Genomic DNA, 17,778 nt, shown 5'->3' on the forward strand with positions numbered 1-17,778 from the left:
AAAGTGTGACATCAGCCGTTTGGGACAAATTAAAATAATTAAGGATTATTGATCTGAAGCTCCTCTTCATCACTTCTCCTCAGACAATCCTCTGTGCTCGTCTTTGTCTTGCCCCTTCTTCGCCTCCTCTGCCTTCCTCCTGCAGACCTCATAGAGGCGAAAGGCAGCAAAGGCGGTGGCGAGCAGACAGGCAGCTCCCAGGATTGACCACCAGCTGAAGGAGGAGGAGGAGGCTCCCTGCAGAGAGGAAGGAGAGGACTGCGTGAGCAGGAGGTCACGTTGGACCCAAAATCAAAAGTCTGACGGTTACCTTGATGAAGCTATAGACTCCAAAACACAGGAGGATGATCACAGCAAGGATCTGAATGCAGACGGGAGGACTGGAGTCAGCTGCCATGATTGGTCCTTTTGTTAAATGTCACAAGCCAATCAGAACACCCGATTTCAGATTTAAAATCAATTTTTAACTTTACCTCTGTTTGTTTATAAAGTCTTTTATTGTAAAACAAAAAAACCTGAAGTATGCCTTTATCCTGTGAAGTCACAGGATAAAAAAAAAAAGTTAAAGGTAAAAATATGAAAACATTTATATCAATAGAAATAACAGAATTAAAAATCAAACTGAAGAAAAAAGTCACGTAAATAAATAAACAGATTAAAAAAATCTCATTAAAAATAAGAGTGCGGTGATCTCAGTGTGAACACTGGTCTGAGCGACACTGCGCAACCGAGACGTTTTTAACAGCTACTTTAATCCCACACTGTAAAAAAATTTCACCATCAGCTGATTACACTGTAAAAACAAAAAACTGGTTAAAACTGTAAAATAAATCTCAAACATACATGTTTCTATGAATATATAGCTTTTTGTATTTAAATTAACTTTTATTTACTTTCGTACATGATGAGACAGAACACTAAGTATTAGTTTTAAACATAAAAAAGTAAAATATGGTGGTTAGCACTGTTGCCTCACAGCAAAAAGGTCCTGAGTTCAATTCTACCATCATGCTGGGGTCTTTCTGTGTGGACACAGTCCAAAGACATGTAGTTAGTGGGGAAAAGTTAATTGGAAACAATAGTTGCAAATGGTTGTCTGTGTTAGCCCTGTCCAGGGTGTAACCTGACTCTCGCCCTAAGACAGCGAGATAGGCTCCAGCACCCTGCGACCCTGAAAAGGGTAAGTGGTGAAAATAAGTAAAGATATTTAAAATGATCTTTCCTCAGTAATATTGAACTAAAACTGATTTAATAAAACATCACAATGCAGAAGTTCTTTAAATTAATCTTATTTTTTTATTGATCGACTTTAAACACTGAAAGTTGTTTTTGTGTTGACGGGGCGTTCAAGGGATCCGCCTCAGCCTCTGCTAATCCTGCACTCAGATTAATGAGGCAGTGAATGCAGCGCGCACACACACACACACACACACACACACACACAGTCACACACACACACACACACACACACACACAGGAAATTAGCTGACTGAGCCTCAGTAAGAAGTTATATTTGTGATAAATTGAGCATAAAAACTGATCATCAGTGAAACTTAAAATTTGTGTCAATTGTATATAAAATTCTGTTTCAAATTATTCTGTACACACACCTGCTTTTTGGAATTATTTGTTGAAGTTTTTTTTAAAGGGAAACAAAGCAAAATGGAAATCAGAGGAGAGGGGGAGGAGTTATCTCTATGGTAACACAGCAACAAACCCAGAGAAACCAGAGAAGAAGGAGAGCAGACTTTGACAAAGGACCAGAGGAGGAGAGGAAGAGGAGGATCAGCAGCAGGTGAGCAGAGAAGCTGGTGACTCTATTTCCCATCATTCAGGGCTCAGTTTGATTCTGTGGTTTGTATCTGAGGTGCTTCAGATGTCATGCTCATCATCACCATCACTCTGTAGCTGCCACCTTTATCTTCATCAGGCTGTAACTCTGCTCATGACAGGACAATGGCCTGTTTCCGGGGCAACCGGGAGGAGTTTTACGGAGAAGTGCTTCTATTGGACAACAGAAAGCTGACACTGACGGTCGAACAGGGCATCAAGGTCAGTGCCGACTTCCCGTTGGCCGTTTCCTCTCCCCTCTGAGTAAGACTGTCACCACTCTGTGGCCTCCATCAAACCTCTATGCAGTTAGAGGGGACTGACTTTGAAAGATCATTATTAAGAACTTCCTGTTATGAACTTTGATTTTAGTGGCAGTAAAAAATAGAAAACCTGACAGGTTTGATAGCTGTGTATTATTGTGGGGTCTTTACCTTACAATATATATTGTTGTGGTGGTATATATATTTATATATTGTTGCATTGAACTGATTGGGCGGAACGGTAATACAATGGTTAGAACTGTTGCCTGACAGCAAGAAGCTCTTGAGTTCAGCCTTGCCGGCTTTTCTGTGTGGAGTCTGCATGTTCTCTCCAGGTTCTACAGCTACCTCCTACAGTGCAAAGAAAAGCAGTTAGTGGGGTAAGGTTAACTGGTGAATCTAAATTGCCCATAGGTGTGAATGGTTGTCTGTTTCTCTGTGTTAAATTAGCACTGCGTCAGGCTGTCAATACAGGGTCTACAGGGTCTGGCAATAATACTGTCCATCCCACGGACTTATCTCAAATCTCATGGCGATAGAGCCTTCTCCGTGGCAGGTCCCAGACTTTGGAGCAATTTAAATCACTACTAAAGACACATTTTATGCCCTGGCTTTTAACACACTATGACCCAAGTATTCTGGTCTTATTTTAATAATTGTAGTTATTGTTTTAATTCTTTTATTGTCCTATTATTGTTTTATATTATTATTATTATTGTATTACATTGTTGCTTTTTAATGCCATTTTTATATTGTTAAGCACTTTGTGCAGCATCGGCTGTTTGAAAGGTGCTATATAAATAAACTTGACCTTCACCCTACCTCTTGCTTATAGTGGCTTGCATAGGCTCCATCCCCCCATGACCCGATAAGGCTAAGTGGAAGAGAATGAATGGATGAATTGAACTGAATTGATAGGTTTGATAGATCTGATAAGTTCTTCAGCATCCTGTCTCTGTGAGTGATGAAAGCTCTGAATGTGACGCAGTGTATTGTCCTCAGAGATCATCGAAGGCGGTCTCCATCTTGCAGCTGGTGTTCGTTGAGCTAGGCGTGGTCGAGGTTGAGTTCTTCGGTTTAAAGTTCTGTGACAACTGGCAGCAGACGGTGAGAACACAAACAAGAAGTCCAAACTGAGCGCGCTCAGGAGCAGCAGCAGTTACTGTTTGTGTTTCTTTCAGCTCTGGTTGGATCCTTCAAAGACTCTGTCACAGCACAAGGAACTCGGTGAGCTGCAACATGAAATTCATCAGTAACATAACTGATCTGTCTTATTGATTTATCCTCAGATTCTCAAACAGCACATTTCTCATTTTTTGTTCCAGCTGGGCCGCCGTACATTTTCTACTTTGGAGTCAAATTTTACATTGAAGATCCATCGAAGCTGAACGAGGAAACAACCCGGTATGTTTCAGTGCAACCTAACAAATCCATGAAACACTAAACGCATCATATCTGTCTCAACAAGCCTGCCACCTCATCAAAGGTGGCCTTATATGGCCATCTGCCACGGGTGCCCTTAACGGTCCCCCCTCCCCAACATGGGTGGCCTTATGTGGCCCTCTGGCATGACTAAGCCACCATAATTTCATCTGCTTTTTAAATACCCTTGGTGAAACTCATGTGTTTCCTGTGTCAGGCGTCAATTTTACCTCCAACTTTGTCAGGATGTACGTCGAGGTCGCCTGCCATGCTCCGGCCACCTCAGAGCTCAGCTGTGCGCTCTGATGCTGCAGGGTGAGAAGAAAATGTATGGAATTATTTTTCTATCATAAGTCACAAACGAGAAAAGATAATACAGGCATTACATTACATTCTTTGTGCATAAGTTTGAGCTGCATAGAAAATGTGTTCCTGACAGAGAAGATTTCTGACATTTTGTGTCAATTTAAGAATGTAACAATTTGATTATTTCTAATAAAAAGAGTGTGAAACTCAAGATCGACTTGTATGTTTAATTATGTGGGCTAAAGCCAATAAGAAAGTTACAGACTTTTTATGAAACGTGTATACTTACTGCATTTGATGTATTTTAACCATATATAATACATATTAGAGAATGTAACACCTGCATATGTGTAAAGAAAAGTCTTTGAATTTGATTCTGCACGTCTCCGAAAACGTCAGAGCACTTTTGCAAATGAAATGAGTAAAATGAAATATTTGCTCAGAATATGTTTTTTCTCGTGTATGACTTGTGACATCAAAATAATTCTGTACACCCGTTCATATGTGTGACTTCTTCATCAGTCAGTAAGTTCATTATTGATCTCCCATGTTTGTTTCAGCGGATCGAGGCAACCAGAGTGAGGACAACACATCAGATGCTGAGGAGACGCAGGAAGTTCAACTCATCCGCAAAACGCTCAGGTACACAGGAAATGATGCCATGCTGTTAAAGGTCTTGTTTCTGTAATCACATGACCTGATCCCATATTTTATTTTGTTCTGCCACCATCAAAAATATTTTTAAAAAATGATCAATAATCAATACACGACAAAAGATGGAGCTGCACACTAACAAAAGAAATCACTTTGATTGATTGAATGATTGATTGATTCTTTCTCTTGCTGTGCAGTGGCGTCCCTCGCTCTGAGGCTCAGCGCCACTTCCTGTCTGTCTGCAGCTCTCTGCAGATGTACGGCGTCTCTCTGTTCGCCGCCTATGTAAGCCTTTTGATCACTGATCAATACAAGAACTTCAGCCGATCAATCACTGATCCGTGCTGACACCATGACTTTGTGCAGGGGGAGAACCACACCGAGTACTTCCTGGGTCCAACACCAGTAGGAGTGGTTATCTTCAAGAACAAAGAGCTGGTGGGAAAATATCTGTGGTAGGTTAAAAACGCCTGGATGACATCACAGTGATATGACCCAAACAGAAGGTTCATATCAGTGTTAATATTTAATGATATGTATTGATCAGTTTAAATGTGTGTTAACATTTCCCTGAGATGAAGACAATGAGTCATGGTCAGGAGGATTAACAGCTAGGGGGGGCAGCAAGGAGGGGGCGGGGCCAAAACAAGAGGAAACAGAAATATATGACCTCAGTCATGTGACCCTCAGCTTGCTGTCTTTTGCAGGCAGCGAATCATCAAACTTCACTACAAAGACGAGAAGTTCGAGCTCAGAGTGTCAGGCAGAAACGTGAGTTCCTATTGGCTGACTAATGCTAAGCTAATGCTAACAGTGATCATTAGATAAAAAACATATTTTTTAAAAATGCAAAAACGTTATTTATAAAAGAAACTGCATGGCTTTCAGGGTTCAGCGACATCGTTCTTCTTCCAAACATCCGACTGCCGCAGCTGCAAACATTTGTGGAAGTGTTGCGTTGAACATCACACCTTCTTCAGGTAATGCACACCGGCCTCTGTGATGATATTTAATCTGCTCACCTTCTCCAGGTATTCAGCTCTGCACACTTTGTATCTGATTCTGAAACAAAATGTTTCAGCTTCTCCTGGTTTCTTCTGATTGGCTCATCTGGCTTCCATAAACTAAACCTGGTTCTCGTAGGCTCCACCTTTCCCTCTTCTCAAATCACCCCATGAGCCTGCCTTTACCCATTTCACATGTGTCAGAAAACCTGAAAATAGTGAAAAAAATAAGGATACCTGCACTCTGTGACATCACACAGATCCATGAGGAGAAAAAAAGAGACAAACACACCCATACACACACAGACTCACACAGACACACACACAGACACACACACAGACACACACACAGATACACGTGCACAGAAAGACACAGACACGCACTCACGCAGAACTCAAATTTTTTTTGTTTTCAGGATGTCAGAGATAAACCTTTTAACACACAAACTGAACCACAATAGGTAAGCGCACACACACACACACACACACACACACACACACACACACACACACACACACACACACACACACACACACAAACGTTTCTGATGATGCATCCTTTTCTTCCAGTTTCACTTGCTCTAAAACTCCGTCTCTCCGTCTGTTGAAAAATGGCATTGACAACAAAACGGCATCAGCTGATGTGTGTGTGAGGGCAACGCGTCAAGGTGTGTTTAGGAAGACATGCTGTGGTTTTACTATCTGCTCCTGTAATAAAATAAACTACAGCTCTGTCCCCACTTCTCTATTCCAGCCAATCATAAGCCAAGTTGCAGTAGTGAACTAATAACAAAACACAGCGCACTACCTGCTGTTCAGAGGTGAGAGAATGTGCTGATGTCATGTGATGCTGACATGCGATGATGTATTTTGATCACGTATCTGAACTTGCAGAGGGTCAGAGGGCAGGGCGAAGCCTGATCATGCTAAGCCCAGTGCACCATGGGAAAACAACACAAACATGTACGTTTAAAACAACCTTCTGCAAGGTGTAATCTGATTACTGATACATGTAATTAAATTAATGCAGAATGTAATCTGATTGCCACTGTAATCTCCGATTTCCTTGAAACAGTGGTCTGTTCAACCCAAAGTTTTGTCCAAACACCAACAAAGACGAACAAGTCCCAGGAAGACCACAAAGGTAAGGCAGGAAGGGAGAAAGGAAATGAAGGAAGGATGAAATGGAGGCTTAAATGAAAAAAGGAAGAAAGTAAGGAAAGGATAGGGAAAGAAAGGTATAAAAAAATGGGAGGTTGGAAAGAAGGGAGGGAGGACAATGGGGAGGAAGTAAGAAAAACGGGAAAGAAGGAGTCAGGAAGGGAGGAAGGAATAGTAAAGAGGGAACTAAAATGACACATTTTCCTGTTGGTGTTTGAGGCGGAGCAGAAGTCTTGATGGAGATCGACCAATCAGAGAGCAGAGGAGGAGGTAAGGAAACTGTCATTTCTTTAATGCCTTCATTTGTTTCTAATGAAAGCTGTGTCCACATTCAGAGGCTGCAACCGAGACCTTCAGATTTACGTCACCGCTCTCTCGGTGGAGGTTAATAAAGTCAGCCGTCTGCTCCTTGCTATGTAAAATATAACAGGGCATTGGAGTAAATTTTCTACCATCTCACACTTCTGTTTAATCAGTTTTCTGTTTGATGTTTATTCAGCTATGTGAAAACTATAACTTTAATCTCAGCCAAACTGATTTATTCATAAACAGATAAAACACTGGAAAAAGCCAAACATTTTTAAGTTATCTGAGTGTGACTTATATATCATGTTTAACCTGAGTAGCAAAGACCACAGGGGGTTGAAAATGATTTGCCGGGAGTTCGCTGCTCTCGCCAGCTCTAGTGAGCCTTGACCACCTGGTTAGCTATCGAGCTGGTGGGTAACAGATGGCTCCAAAAATGTCGGAGCACTTTTGCAAATATGTGATATATGTGTGTTGATAAATTAAGCAGATATTTGAAGTTTACACAGCTACATTCTTGCCTGAAATGTATCATAAAAGTTTATTTTGTGACCCAGAAAGAGTAATCAAAATAATATTACAACTAAGTAGCTGCCGCCATTGTTGGAAACTGGAATTGGCTGTGCCACGCTATGAATTCTGGGATATGGCAGGCCACAAAGGACACCTGACTCCTTCAAATCTGAGGAAAAGGAGGACACATTTGTCAGCCGCATTTGGAGGAGTCTTTGAATTGGGATAGCCTACGTCACGATGTATGTGACGTAATCGGCCTTCAAATGCGGCCTCAGGAGGATGCACCCTCTGAATTTTATTCAAAAGTTTTTTCATGTTTGTCCTCTGTGTGTCATGATGGTCTGCCCACCCTCAGGTTGACCGTTCAAGATATTTAATTGGCTCTCTGCCCAGCAGGTCTCATTCCCGTGGCAACACGAGCAGCGGCAGCGAATCAGAAAAGATGTCAAGTAATAGTGAGCGGTGCCGAAGAAGACCCCCAAAATGGTAAAAAAAAAAAAGTTAGCTTAGCGTCTTTGTGTGGCTAACACTGATGCTAACTGAGCTAACTGTATCCATAATTTCCCATTTGTACTTAGCAGTCGCCACAGTGACCACGGTCCTGACACAACTTCCTGCCACCATCGCCGCCGCCACACCCAATCGTAAGTAAAACACAATGGTAACAATGCTAACATGTGCTAAAGGCTATTGCTAACACTTGTTGTGTTTGTAGCCACAGTCCTGACAACCAAATATGGAAACACATCCAGTAAGTTACACATTACAGAGTACTCTGATTAATTGCAGTAGTCCAATTACTTCCAGTACTCAGAATACTGTGTGTCCTTACCATGTCTCCAGGAAGGAGTTGGTGGAGCCTCCCAGTTTGATTGACAGACAAATGGAGGACATACCTTATAAGGAAGTAAGGTAAGTGAGGGAATAGGGCTTTGGCGTTGACGTCACGCGGCCGTGCATTGTGGGATCGCGGCGCCATGTCAGAAGGCCAAAAAAATCAAGACAAACACACTGTGTTGGAAGCGGGACTGCCAGAACCATGCTTAAAATTAGCGCAAAAGACAAAGGGCTGTATCGTGACCGATTGCACCCAGAAGCCAAGAGACGGTACTTGGAAAAAATAGCGTGCATCGGTAATGTGGACCCGTATGAAATAAGGCAGTGGAGTGGAAACCCAGACAGCCTACCGCTGTTGTCCTATCCCGATATCTTCGCGTACCTTGTCTGTGGAGTCAGCGCATAGGGGAAATAATTTTCATAATTATAAATCCCTGGAGGCGCACATCTGATTCACAAACGGTTGGGTACAAGATTTGGCCGTTTTTAAGCCTCCACGTTGGCAGTACGTTGACCATATGACCAAGATACAGCCAGAGGTTGCACATAACATTGACTTCTCCTCAGCAGCTGCCCCAAAATTTGCTCTAGATGAACGATTCATGATTGATGCCAGCTGTGTGTTGCCATGTAAATAGTTTGCATTTCATGTGTATGTACTTGCTAAGTACATTTGAACAGATCTTGAAAAAAAAAAAAACATACTTTTTTCTGTTTTATTGAAACCACTTTACAGAAAGTACAATTATTTACAATGAACTGTACATGCAACACAGCAGTTTTATGAATATTCAACAAGAGCAAGTTTCATTTGGCCCTGGTTTGACCAAGGGGCACATATTCACCAAAACACAGCACACCTTAACAATCTTATCAATCAGTGCTGTCTTCACCCTCACATGATGTGAGTAATCGGATTGGCATTGTAGTGTGTAGCATTTTGAACTTGTTACGCAAACTACCTATTACTCGCTCAACATGAATTCTCAGGTGGGCAATTGCTCTCGTTTGGGGATGGCAGAGAACTCGATATCCGCTCGTCTGACCGCTGCAATCCAAGCCTGACATCTTCGTTTAGTATTATCGGATACATGAGATCCCTCCCGTTGCCTCCAGGAGGGGAAACGATGAAAAGAGAGCCCATTTTCCAGCTTGTTGCCTTCCCTATCATGTGATCTACCGTTGCAACCGACAACACAGTACCTACGAACCACAGCTGACGCTTCCGTGTGCTTTGTCTGGCCTACTGTCATGGCGGGAGGGGGCGTGGCCGTGACATCACGCTCCAAAGCCCAAGGAACTCCAAAGGCAAGGAACTGAGGGAGGGAGGAAGGAAGGAAGGAGGGAACTAAGGAATATATTGGTGTCTTTCAGGGTGTTGGGAGAGCCAGTCAGAATGCGTCGTTCTCGTTGGACTCGACGGCATCAGCGGTGGGTGTCAGCCTCAGACCTCCGGTGGGTGTGGCTCACTGTGTTCACGCCTCATACTGGAAACATTAAATAATCCTAATTTGAATGTAAAGGTCTAAATTGAAAACATTGGTCAACCTTCAATTTCAGGAACAGGCCAAATCACAGTAGGTGAAATTCAGATCCAACCTCAGGTTAGTTCCACAGATGGTCTCAGGTGCTGTCGCCAAAACAAATCAGAGAAACAAGAAACCCGAAATCGCTTTATGATCACTACAGAACAAAGAATCACTCAGAGGAATACAGAAAAATACAGACCGGCCCTCCACTGACAGTCACGACTCTTCTGACCGGCCAAAAGACAGTCAGAAAATCTGGTTTACTGTGGAGTGTAATCTGATTACTGTGGGGTGTAATCTGAAGTAAATTTAGATGACATGGTTTTGGACAGTATGAGAACTGTGACTGATAACTTATCATGTATAATAACTGTATTTTTTACAAGGAATGAAAGAGAAATGTAATAATCAGCTCACTATTAATGACATCATTGGGGCTGCCACTGTTTGCAGTTTATGACACTAATTATTACAAGAGAAAGCAACCGGAGGAAGAACTAAGACATGTAAGGCCAGAGGAAACCACGAGTTCTTTTAAAAATGACCTGTTCATCCACAACTGAGAAAATGTTCATATTGATGGTGCATATGACATTTTTAAGAATATTCATGACATTATAAGATGAAAACTGTCCAACAGTACAATACAGCAGAAACCAAGAACTGATCATTTCCAAATGCATGTAAAAAAGAAAAACACGCTGTATGAGGAATTCATAAATTCAATTCAATTTTATTTACACAGCGCCAAATCACAACAACAGTCACCTCAAGGCGCTTTGTATTGTAAGGTAGACCCACAATAATACATACAGAGAAAAATCCAACAATCATATGACCCCCTATGAGCAAGCACTTTGACAACGGTGGGAAGGAATAACTCACTTTTAACAAGAAGAAACCTCCGACAGAACCAGGCTCAGGGAGGGGCAGCCAGCTGCCACGACCAGTTGGGTTGAGGGGAGGATGATGGGATAAGACATGCTGTGGAAGAGAGCCAGAGATTAATAATTCATTACACAACGAACATGAGAAGCAGAACATAAATGTAAAATTACAAAAATAAGTTTATGTTAAACGGCTATGGTGAAAGAAGTGTTCTTTAAACTATAAGAAACACAGTATGGTGCACTGCCTGCTTCTGAATAAACTAACCCACAAACAAAGTTTATGAAGTCACTTAAATATTGATGTAAGACCTTTTGGGATGGATCTGACTGAAAGCTGCTCCGGTACTTTCTCCGTGACAAACTTACAGCTGATCCTGATGTGTGGCTGTCTGGTGATGCCAACTGAGAAGTCGCCCTTTGCGTTAGAGAAGCTGAAAAATACAGGAGCCTGAAATGTTGCCATGACAACTGTATTAATTTTATTTATACTGGAAATCAGGAAGGATCTCCTCACAGAACTGATCACATCAGAAACAATAAAGCTTTAATCAAACTGAAGCCGTGTACACAGACACGCCAATGTCATTACTGCTGTTGATGACATCGGCACTCTCTTTATTAATAATGGTGATATCAGTATCACTATAACAATGCTACAATAACATGCGTGTAAATTAATATGTAGTGAGGTTTTACATTTGAACTTTTTTGCTTCATTTGTGTTTTAGTTGTACAGAATTGCTTCCTCCTCTTCCTGTTACCACGGCAGCTGACACTTCCTGTCGGTTTCCCACGAGCAAGCACAGTTAAGACATGGGCCGGGCTGTTGTGAAGTCTCGTTTTGAAGCCTTGAAATGAGCATTTCTGCCAAAAAGACAGATGTGATCCAGTGTTTATAGAGGTCAGACAGCTGCTTCCACAGACCTCTACAGGAGCTGTCATCCCTTGTGGGCTTCGGACAGAACTTCATGCTTAGCTTCACCCAGGAGCTGCCTCTATGTTTGTCATCATCACCTCTGTTACCAGTACTAGGGACGGAGCTTTATCAGATGGTACTGGTGTGTCGATTCATAGCCACTGTCCAGAGGTTCTGACTTCCTGTGAAGTTCAGGTCACTTGCTGGTTAAATGTCAAGGATTAGGGTAGATAATATTTACTAAGGCAGGTATCTGGAGGCAATTACAGGTGAGGAGCAGTTTGGGGAGTGAAGGAAATCTAACTCTGGCGTTTCACAAACGCCTTTAATAAGCTTTCTGACTGAAGGCTGGGAGAACTGACCCTGCTTTTGTCCGCCTTCATGGAACAAGTCTAATGGAAGCACAGAAGAGTCTTCACACCTGTGAACACACCTGTCTTACCTGCTTGTATGTGATCAGTTTTTGAGTCTCTCTTTTATTTATGGTCATTTAATTTTTAGTGACTCTTGATGTGAATAAATGGCTGCTTCATCTTGCTCTCTCTGGCAGTGATGAAAAAGGACTTCTCTCTTTTATGATCTTTGAGCTCAAGGCTGTTACATGTAGCTGCTGTCAGCTGTTCTATGTTTGTCGGTCATATTTTGGTCTCATTTTGTTCTCTTTTCTTTTTTTTTGTGGTTTAAAAATCTGAACAATCAATAAAAATCTAACTTACATTAGTATTTAAAAATGTAAATATTGTTTATTAATGATGGAGCTACTGTGGAGAGAAACTGTGAGAACCTCCCTCCAGCCCAGCAGGGGGCGCTGATACACAGCATGCTGAGCACAGAAGAAGACGCAGACTCTCCTCACGTGACCGTCTGCAGCGTGACGTGAGATCAGCTGACTGCGGCCACAGAGGAGGTAGAAGCAGCACAAATCCTCCGTCGACCTTGCTCCGTGTGTCCGCGCAGAGTGACCCAGCATGGCGAGCCAGTCTCAGGGCATCCAGCAGCTGCTGCAGGCCGAGAAGAGGGCGGCCGAGAAGGTGGCCGAGGCCCGCAAGCGTGAGTACCAGTCCGGCCTTCTGGGCGCCGAGCCCGCAGCGGGGCCACTGTTACCTTTGACAGGGAGCAGAAACCGTGTAAGGCAGAACTCGGTCTGTAATTCGGTGAATTTACAGTTTCACTGGCTGCTCGCGTTCTTCTGACGTCAGACACGGACCGGACTCGGTACAGCATCATCGGATCGGTCCACCGTCAGACTGCTGGCACCTCCCTGAGCACGTCAGGGAGGGGATTATAGCTTTGCCCGATCCGACTCAGATCGGGGTAGAAGCAGGTCTGTTTCCGCTGTGAGGAGAAAACTCGCGGCAATGTAACGGCTCCGTGACCGGGTCAGAACCGTAACACGGTCGGTAACTGCAGGGTGTTCACTTCCGGTCAGCCCATGATTCATGCGCGGGTGTCTGTTTCTGTGCAGTTTTTTATCACATGATCAGTGTGGTTCCGGTCTCCTGATGGTGAAACACTGAGGTCATGTGACCTAGAGTCACAGTAGTGTTAATAACCCGCGCATCAATTCATCTGCAGACATTAAACTTCCACCGTCCTCCACCCGTTACCTGTAAACCTGCGGACTGATCTGAGTCCAGTCTTTAAATGGTTTCTCTCTCGTGTTGTGACGTGCAGGTAAGAATCGGCGACTGAAGCAGGCGAAGGAAGAAGCTCAGGCTGAGATCGAACAGTACCGCCTGCAGAGAGAGAAGGAGTTCAAGACCAAGGAGGCAGCTGTATGTACCCTAGTCCTTCTCCTCCCCTTCTTCCTCCTCCCTCCTCTTCCTCTCTGTTTACATGCTGAAGAATGATTTATTATTTTCCTTCTTTAATTTAGCGTGAATCACAGAAACAACTTTTTCTTTCTTTCTTTATTTTCTTCTTTGTTTCACTTTCAATTTTTGATATATATATATATATATATATATATATATATATATATATATATATATAATTCGTTTCCATTGATTGAATTCGAAAATAAAATCTGAACGTTTACTATATGTGATTGAATATCATTCCTGTACTGCCAGCACAGTTAAGACATGGGCCGGGCTGTTGTGAAGTCTCGTTTTGAAGCCTTGAAATGAGCATTTCTGCCAAAAAGACAGATGTGATCCAGTGTTTATAGAGGTCAGACAGCTGCTTCCACAGACCTCTACAGGAGCTGTTTTCGAAAATGCCTTTAATAAGCTTTCTGACTGAAGGCTGGGAGAGCTGATTCTGCTCTTTTTTTCTACTCTTTTTTTTTTCCTTTTTAAATAAGTTTTTTGTATTGTTTGTTATGAAATCATTAGTAGTAGTCATTATTAAATCTTTATCTATATAAATGTAAACCTGGTTTTTATACTTAAGTACTCTGTGTATATAATAGTTATTTCAAAATAAAAGTTATATATAATGTTTGTCTGTTTCCGCCCAAACTCCCCCTCCCTCCAGGCTCTTGGTTCCCATGGTAATAGCGCAGTGGAGGTGGATCGTGACACGGCGGAGAAGATGAATCGTATCCAGGCCAGTTACCGTAGTAACCGAGAGGCCGTGCTAACTGAGCTGCTGCGGCGCATCTGCGACATCCAGCCAGAGTTTCATGCCAACTACCGTGTGGCTGGCTGAGGGGGCGAGTATGTTATCTAAGATGAGGGGGGCGGGGCAAACAGGAGGCCTGGACATTAGTTTTGTTAGCAGCATTAGCTTGGATAAAGCATGTGATTTCAGAAACTCTATAAAAGTGTTAAAACCTCAGAGAGCTTTTATTTTGAAGGTTAAAGTTCATTTCTTCCTGTTTTCCCATGCTGGGTGAAGGTGTGGTCTAAATGTCGGTGTTACTGTGGTGATGTTTACGAAATATTTATATCAAATTAAATTTGTTTTTCTTTAAGTGTTTCCTTGATCTTGCAAAATAAAAGCCTGTTCTTTCCACTTTGAACACCAGCCAATCAGGTGTAAATTTACCAGCAGTTGCCAACTGATGTGACAGCTGCTAATAGGCTGTTTCACCATAGCTCTGTTGTCTGATTGGCTGGAGAAAGTGGAAAGACTTTTATTATGAAACTACTGTCCAATTCCACATTGTTGTTTCCTGTTTGTGACCATGTAACTTGTTGTTGTTGTCTGTGACATGGTGATGATGAACATATTAAAAATGTTGATTGGCTGAGTCTGTGTGCTGCTGCTCTGTGATTGGCTGAAGGTGTTCCAGGCGCGTTCATAGGGTAACAGGTGCTTACAGATAGCTGTGGGTTTATTCAATTTAATCGTAGTGATATCTATTCATTAAATCCTGAATCAATTTTTTTTTTTAAAAATATAAATGTATTTTGCCAGAAATGCCAGAATCTCAGATTAAAACTCACAAAACTATTTCAATATCCGCCAAATGGTTAATTCTGCACAATAAATACAAAGCGTGGATCTTTTACCTGACGGCATGTACGCAGATACGTAAAGACACATAAAAATCACACTTTCTGCACAGCTCTTTCTCTCAGTGAGCTTCAAGAACAGTTTACCATCAAAAATCTTTATTTTCTGCATTATTGCTTGCTTATTATACACCAGTCTGTAGTTGTGTTTAGTGCTGTTGCCCGTTTGTGCTGTTCAATACCGAGTTTTAAAATTTTTTTAAAAATGATGCCAAATTACAAAATGCTTAGCTGTAACTTTGCTTCACTTCAGCAGCATCAGGTAATGTTCTGCTGATTCATGTTCTTTAATTTTTGATCTACTGCAGAATATTTTTAAGGTTATCTGCTATAAAAAGCCAGGCCGGGTAAATCTCCTTCATGCTTTTCTGTGTTTTATCCTCAGTTACTTTGACACAAAGGCATCACAAGTTTCACCTTTGTTTTTAAACAAGAATATAAAAATATGGATATGTACTGATAAATGATCAGAATGATAATATTTCTGAGTCAAAATTGAATAGAATCAAATCGAATCGGGACCTTGTGAATCAGAATTGAATCAGTTATAGAAATCGGTGACAATACTCATCCCTACTTAGAGAGTCACCTGGGGTGTGTTCCCTTGTTCCTAATGTCTTCCGATTGAGCTCAAGGAAAATTGTGTAGAATACCCAAGGACGTAAGAAAAGATTCAAAACAAAACAAAACAGTGTGCTGAGGATTTGAACAACCTCACACTCCTTTCTGCTTAACGCCATGACACCGCATGTCCGCCATATTGAAACTACTACTATCACGGGTGATATGGTCAGATCACAGATAAGATCAGAGGTGAGCAGTGACGCTGGGTTTTTACATCACCCAACTTCTGAAACCTGCACTGTGATTGGTCGTTTCAGCAGTGACTTGAATGCACCCTCATGTAGTCCAGCTTTATGATCCGGGATGAGGAGAACGATGGAAACTGTGGAAAACATGGAGATCGTGCCCCAATGAGAACAAGATTGTAAGCGAGAGTAAAGATCTCAGGATAAGAGTTCATCCAGTTTAACCTGCAGAAATTCAAACAGCTTTGTTCCTAACAGCAGCTCGGAGGTTCCTCCACTCTTGGTCACTAACATACGAGACGCCATCTTGGTTTTAGCTCTGCAACTCAGGGAAAATTGTTTTTGAGCGTTGATTGTTTCAAAAATCTCAGTATGTCTGTTTGATATATAAAGCTCTGTGTGGAGCACCCAGCATCTTGGAAATCAGAAGGCTGTCATCGGTGCTACGACCAAAACCACATGACACAAACCAATTTTAAAATTATTGAACTTTGGTCAGAGACATAAAAATGATTTTTAAGTACTTCTTTAATATAATCTTTTTCATGTATTGTTTTCACAACTTTGAATCTTTTATTATTAAAATTTAATATATATTTATATACATAAAAATTCCCCTTTTGCCAGCTGATCTTGCCAGCTACGAATGCCGACTACGGAATGGAGCAGCTGTCAGCCTCCTCTACATGGATGACATGAAGTTGTATGCCAACCCTGAACGAGACATCGATTCACTGATCCACACCACCAGAATGTACAGCAACGACATCGTTGTTCAGACTGGAGAAGTCTAGTTGGATGATAATGACTGAGACAGGACTCTCTTCCAGACACTAAACCAAGGCACAATGTACATTTCAATTCCTTTAATTTTAAATATGTTTATATTGTCTATCCTGTAAAATAGTCAGATGTCTATTCTTATTAATGTACAGAATTCACCTGCTTGCTGCTACTACTGCACATTCACCCAGTGTATATACTATATGTATGTATATATATATATATAATGTTCTTCCTCTACACACCCCCCCCCCCCCCCCCCCCCCAATTTTTGCACATGTCGAGGAGCGTGTCAGGCTACATTTCACTGTGTGTTATACTTGTATAACTAAGCATGTGACAAATAAAGAACCTTGAACCTTGAATGAAGAGAGGGAAGGTAGTCAGAACTGAGGGGATCAAACAACCAGAAGGCAACATTGAAGTCATAGAAGACAGCTACAAGTGCCTGGGCATCCCACACGCAAATGGGAACCATGAAGAGGCTGCTAGGAAAGCTGCAATCACCAAGTACCAGCAAAGGTTCAGGCAAGTCCTGAGGAGTCAGCTGAACGGTAAAAACAAAATCCAGGCTGTCAATACCTATGTCTGATACCTGAGATGATAGGCTGGCCAAAGGAGGAGATAGAAGCCACTGACATCAAGACAAGGAAGCTCCTGACCATCCATGGAGGGTTTCACTCCAAGTCCAGCACCCTGAGCCTGTATGCTAAGCGGAAGGAAGAAGGCCAGGGATTGGTGAGTGTCAACACCACAGTCCAGGATGAGACAACAAAGCTGGACTGAAAGACAGCACAGAGGCACTAATAATGGCAGCACAGGAACAAGCTCTGAGTACAAGATCCATAGAGGCTGGGGTCTATTACACTAGGCACGACCCCAGGTGCAGGCTGTGTAAAGATGTCCCTGAGACAATCCAAGCTAAGATCCTGTGGGACTTCCAGATACAGACGGACAAAATGGTGCTGGCTAACCGACCAGACATAGTGGTGGTAGACAAGCAGAAGAAGACAGCTCTAGTGATAGATGTAGAGATACTGAATGGCAGCAACATCAGGAAGAAGGAACACAAGAAGCTAGGGAAGTACCAA

The 17,778-nt window shown here is 42.2% G+C and overlaps 2 protein-coding genes across 6 annotated transcripts; both read left to right on the forward strand.

The window, feature by feature from the left end:
• The first annotated feature begins 11 nt into the window (after window positions 1-11).
• epb41l4a (erythrocyte membrane protein band 4.1 like 4A) lies at window positions 12-11,618 on the forward strand. Of its 5 annotated transcripts, none has more exons than XM_085413218.1 (24): window positions 12-1,795; window positions 1,953-2,052; window positions 2,429-2,473; window positions 3,096-3,200; window positions 3,275-3,320; window positions 3,419-3,497; window positions 3,733-3,830; window positions 4,382-4,463; window positions 4,673-4,760; window positions 4,842-4,930; window positions 5,183-5,246; window positions 5,364-5,455; window positions 5,896-5,940; window positions 6,050-6,147; window positions 6,234-6,300; window positions 6,374-6,442; window positions 6,555-6,623; window positions 6,860-6,910; window positions 7,859-7,948; window positions 8,041-8,106; window positions 8,178-8,213; window positions 8,306-8,374; window positions 9,674-9,754; window positions 11,447-11,618. In XM_085413218.1, the coding sequence occupies exons 1-24, from the start codon at window positions 1,698-1,700 to the stop codon at window positions 11,526-11,528; spliced, it is 1,809 nt and encodes a 602-aa protein (XP_085269344.1). In that variant the 5' UTR covers window positions 12-1,697; the 3' UTR covers window positions 11,529-11,618. The 5 variants fall into 5 exon arrangements, with proteins under 5 accessions (XP_085269344.1, XP_085269346.1, XP_085269345.1 ...); XM_085413220.1 differs by having other exon boundaries at window positions 9,674-9,730; XM_085413219.1 differs by having other exon boundaries at window positions 8,044-8,106.
• Window positions 11,619-12,489: 871 nt separating this feature from the next.
• atp6v1g1 (ATPase H+ transporting V1 subunit G1) lies at window positions 12,490-14,830 on the forward strand. Its single transcript, XM_085413226.1, has 3 exons — window positions 12,490-12,684; window positions 13,309-13,409; window positions 14,113-14,830. Exons 1-3 carry the CDS (start codon window positions 12,603-12,605, stop codon window positions 14,284-14,286), a joined length of 357 nt encoding a protein of 118 aa, XP_085269352.1. The 5' UTR covers window positions 12,490-12,602; the 3' UTR covers window positions 14,287-14,830.
• The last annotated feature ends 2,948 nt before the right edge of the window (window positions 14,831-17,778 follow it).

This window comes from Rhamphochromis longiceps, linkage group LG7, assembly GCF_057381845.1.
Source record: "Rhamphochromis longiceps isolate RC_006_pf linkage group LG7, R_longiceps_female_GT1.1, whole genome shotgun sequence".
NCBI classification, from domain to species: Eukaryota; Metazoa; Chordata; class Actinopteri; order Cichliformes; family Cichlidae; genus Rhamphochromis; species Rhamphochromis longiceps.